Raw genomic sequence first — 4,394 nt, 5'->3', positions numbered from 1 at the left:
AGGCATTCCGGTCTTCAAAATTAGTGTTAAAATTAGGCTAAAAAAAAGAAAGATATGTCAAAGGTTTAAAATCGCATGCCTCACTGGAAAGCACATACAAATAAAAAAAAAAAAAACACAAAACAGCCACAAAATAACAGTCTTGTGTTTAAATAACATCACTTTGTCTGCACAAAATGTTCTTTTCCTTTTAGAAACATATAAAAAGAAACTGTCGTTTCAAACGAGGGAACTTTTCCACTCATCCCGATGTGATTGCGGTGTCAGACACACTAAGTATCTTCAGGTAGCTAATGAGGCCTGCATGGTACTCATTTCACTGCCTTTAGGACGGGAACTCTAATCAAAGAAGAGGCACACACGATTCCAGTTCTGTTACACAGCGCGGCTAAAGGCTCAATACACTACCTGGTACAAAAGCGAAGATGGCGGAGGTTCGATACAGGGCTGCTGGTCAGGTAGTGGCAGTTCTTCTAACAGGTCTACATTGGACAGAGCGTCCTCCAGCGTCACTTGGGTCGTCATTGTAAACCTGTACAGAAAAACAGAAATACTCATATTATCCATATCTGAAATAGTATGGGCTCTCTATAATATTGCTACAAGGGATAAAAGGATTGGATTCATGTGGATTTCCCCTTTATGTGCTACCGCTCTATTCTTGTCATGGAAATGTATATAAAGGAGTATGCCATCTTTAGCTGGTGCACTAGCTCTCGTTCACACCCTGCGTATGAGATAAGGGAACGGAACCAGAAATTTCCTGTTATATGTAAATGTGTGTGTCATGTTTACAGTCTGTAAGCAGAAGCTTTACCATAGTAAAACAGCACAGATAACGGACTGTATAAAGAAATACAGTTCACAATAACCTGTTTCAGGATTCTAGGACCGTAAAATCATTTGTTTTCAAGTGAAAATATTAGCTCCAGGTACATCGGCCATCAAACTTGGATACATATTAATGACTAGAATAACACCTAATGAAAAATGTGTGAGAGTGATCAATAAAAACCAAAAGGTGCATCATCAAAAGGCAGGGGTCCAGAAAAAGGAGCATACTTAGGACTGCCTAACAGTGTTCCCTCTCAGCTGTGCGCTTTTTTTTTTTTTTTAGAGAGCGCATATGTCCAAAAATTGCGCGCACAACAGTTTTTCCCAAAAAAAGAAAAAAAAAGAAATTTTCTGTGCACGCCAACTAAGAAAAATTAGATGGAACATTGCTGCCTAAGATACATAGCTGTAGCTCCACAAGAGCAGTAGGAGCACCCTGCAGGTGACTCCTCAACTAACAAACCACCATTGACACCACAAGTCACACCGAGATTACTCCTCCACTCATTTAATACAAATACACAATCTGTCACTAAAATCAAACCCCCCCCAATCAAACGAAACAACAACAACCAAAGGAAGTCACTCTTAGACTACCCACTGTGGTCAGAATCACAAGCACTTGCCAGCTGTACATACATGTGGTTTCAGAGTAGACTAGGTGTTCTATCGCCACAAGCGGTTACATGCAGGAAACCGTGGTAGCTGAAAGTAGGCCACAATCAAAACTTTTCATTGGGAATAGGTAGGCACATTTACAGGTTTAATTTTAAATATCAATCAAGTAATCAGGGTATTTATGCAATTCATGTCATGTGGGTTCACACACAAACACAGGAACTTAAAAACCTTAATGTGGTGAAATCAGTTCCATACATCAAACTACAGGGTCTTCATTAAGAGGAGAGTTGTGGTTTCAACTTCATGATGCCATTATACATTCGAAACCGTCCAACACCAGTGAGCTTTTGTTGCAGGTAGAGATTGGTTGGCCCTATTTAATGTATTGTTAAATATAAGAAATTTCTTCAGTCTTATATTGCATTGATTTATGCATTACGCAGGGCCAGCTCAACATTAAACCGCACAGCATGGCAGCTGAAAGCACGTCTATTCTGCAAACTCTCCTTTTTACGGTCACTCTAAGCTCCTACGGCATTACGGAGTACTTTGCGAGGGGAGTGTGGTAGGAAAACAGCGAGCTGGTTATCCTACATAGGTAAGCCTCCTATCTTCAATGTATCCCAGCCTCGAGGAGCCATGATAAATTGATACAATGTATAAATTGGGTCAGGTTCCTTGCTAGTTACTCATCTAGTATAGGGTTTTAGTTATTTTGTAATTAAAGTTTTATGCATAGTTTTCGAGATTATCATTTGACATAGACAGAAGCCACAGGAGAGAAATTAAAAACTTAATTGGTCAGGTTTTGTGAGAAACAGGAAGTTCTACTTACCGAGAGCTTCTTTTCCCTGTCAATCCCTGGTGACACTAAGGATAGACTCCTCCTCCGTACCTGATAGGGCAGGACTCAAACTTTAAAAGGGCCCTCCCCTCCTACTAACACCAGTTAATACCACACAGGCAAAGCAATCTGATGCAACAAAATTTATTGAAAGGATGGGAGGGAACAAAAACGTGTCACCAGGGATTGACAGGGAAAAGAAGCTCTCGGTAAGTAGAACTTCCTGTTTCCCTGCCATCCCAGGTGACACTAAGGATAGATTTACCAAAGCAGAAGGGTGGGCAACCTAAGGAGACAAAACAGCCTCAAGGATCTTCCGACCGAAAAGAGAGTCCTCCTGAGCCATCTGGTCGAGACGGTAATGCTGCACAAAAGCGTGGAGAGTCTGCCAAGTAGCCGCCTTGCAGATCTGGTCGGGCGAAAGACAACATCTTTCGGCCCAGGAAGTGGAGACTGCCCTAGTAGAGTGGGCACGAATCCCCACAGGAGCAGGTTGGCCGGCTGCAGAATATGCCAAGTTGATGGTCGCAACAATCAACTTAGCGATGGAAGACTTGGAGATGCTGACACCTCTGTTGGGCCCTGAAGAGGCCACGAACAAACGAGAGGACTTACACAGGGGGTAGAGTCCGTTCCAAATAGATGGTGAGGCATCTCTTCAGATCTAGAGTGTGAAGAACCTCTTGTTCAGCTGAGCCAGGAGCAGGAAAAAAGGTAGGCAACACGATCTCCTGGTTCTTGTGGAAAGGCGACTGAACCTTGGGTGCGAACTCTGGCGGTAGAGAGAGAACCACCTTATCCGGGAAAAATATGCACCCGGATCGTAGAAGGCTGAAGTCCACAGTCGAATCCTTTCTGGAAGAAGTCCAGAATAGAGGCAGAAGAACAGGCAGTTGGCAAAATCCCCCTGGAACAACACCAACTGTGAAATCTCTTCCAGATCTTAATGTATCGCAGAGAGGTAACCTTCTTTCTACTCTGCAGAAGAGTCTCTGCTACAGGAAAAGAAAAACCTTGCGCTCTCAGCAGTTCGCGTTCAATCTCCAGGCCGTCAGGTGGAACACAGCAGGGTTTGGGTGTAGGAACGGATCCTGATGCAGAAGCTCTCTCCAAGCTGGGAGCTTCAGAGGGGGAGAGAGACCTAGAGCGATCAAGTCTCGCTTCGGCCAGTCTGGTGCTATCAGGATCACAGAGGCGTGGTCCTTCTTGATCTTCTGTAGGACCCTGGAGATTAGAGCAAACGGAGGGAAGACGTATGCGAGACGGAAATTCCATTCCTGTGAGAAGGCATCTATTGCCAAGGGATGATCCTGAGGTCTGAGGGAAAAGAAAACAGGAATCTGAGCATTGTCTCTGGATGCCATCAGGTCGATCTCGGGCAAGCCCCACCGTTGGACGATTAGATCGAAGGCTACCGGATGCAGAGCCCACTCGCCGCTTAGCACAGGAGTTCTGCTTGAGAATTCAAAGTTCCTCTGAGGGGGACGGCGGCCAGAGTCATGTGATGGGACTCTGCCCAAAAGGAAATCCTGAGCGATATACGGAGAAGCCGAGGACTTCTTGTGCCCCCTTGTCTGTTTACATAGGCTACCGCTGCCTGATTGTCGTAATGAAGCAAAATGTCCTTGCCTGCGAGCAGATGTTCCCAGTGATGCAGAGCTTTTTCTACTGCAAGTAACTCCAGACAGTTCGAGGGAAGAAGTTTCATAGCTGGGGACCAGAGACCTTGCACAAACAGGTCTTGACACGTAGCTCCCCATCCCTTGATGCTGGCGTCGGTGGTGAGAAGTACTTTGGAGACAAGAGACCATCTTTTCCCTGCGGCAAGGACGTTCTGTTGGAGCCACCAGGAGAGGGAAGCTCTGACCTGCGGAGGAAGACAGATACGCCTGTCCAGAGCCAAAGGGTCGCCTTCCAGCAGGGACATACATACATAACCGTAAGGAGCTGCGGTGCGCAGAGCGAATCCTGCGTGCTAGGAATCGAATCCCCTCTATCCTGGCAGTCGGAAGGAAAGCTTTCCCGGAACAGGAATCCAGACGAAGACCCAGGAACACTAGTTGTTGAGAGGGAACGGTGCAGGATTTGTCCCAGT

General features: G+C 45.5%; 1 protein-coding gene across 1 annotated transcript in view; it reads right to left on the bottom strand.

Moving 5' to 3' along the window:
• The window catches only part of LOC149276580 (cytoplasmic FMR1-interacting protein 1-like), a gene marked incomplete at its 3' end in the record, with an annotated part of 1,175 nt that extends 650 nt beyond the window's left edge, over positions 1 to 525 (bottom strand). The window contains exons 1-2 of the mRNA XM_089503516.1: positions 409 to 525; positions 1 to 37 (exon numbers count right to left, since the gene is read on the bottom strand). The exon at positions 1 to 37 is cut by the window's left edge and continues 53 nt beyond it. Coding sequence (XP_089359642.1) covers positions 1 to 37; positions 409 to 525 — 154 coding nt within the window. The remainder of the gene's footprint in view (positions 38 to 408) is intronic.
• Positions 526 to 4,394: the final 3,869 nt, after the last annotated feature.

The sequence above is a fragment of the Sceloporus occidentalis genome, unplaced genomic scaffold (assembly GCF_023333645.1).
Source record: "Sceloporus occidentalis isolate IW3139 unplaced genomic scaffold, rSceOcc1.0.p SCAF_234, whole genome shotgun sequence".
Taxonomy (NCBI): Eukaryota; Metazoa; Chordata; class Lepidosauria; order Squamata; family Phrynosomatidae; genus Sceloporus; species Sceloporus occidentalis.
Note: the sequence above shows the minus strand (reverse complement) of the source record. Positions and strands in the feature narration are given on the sequence as shown.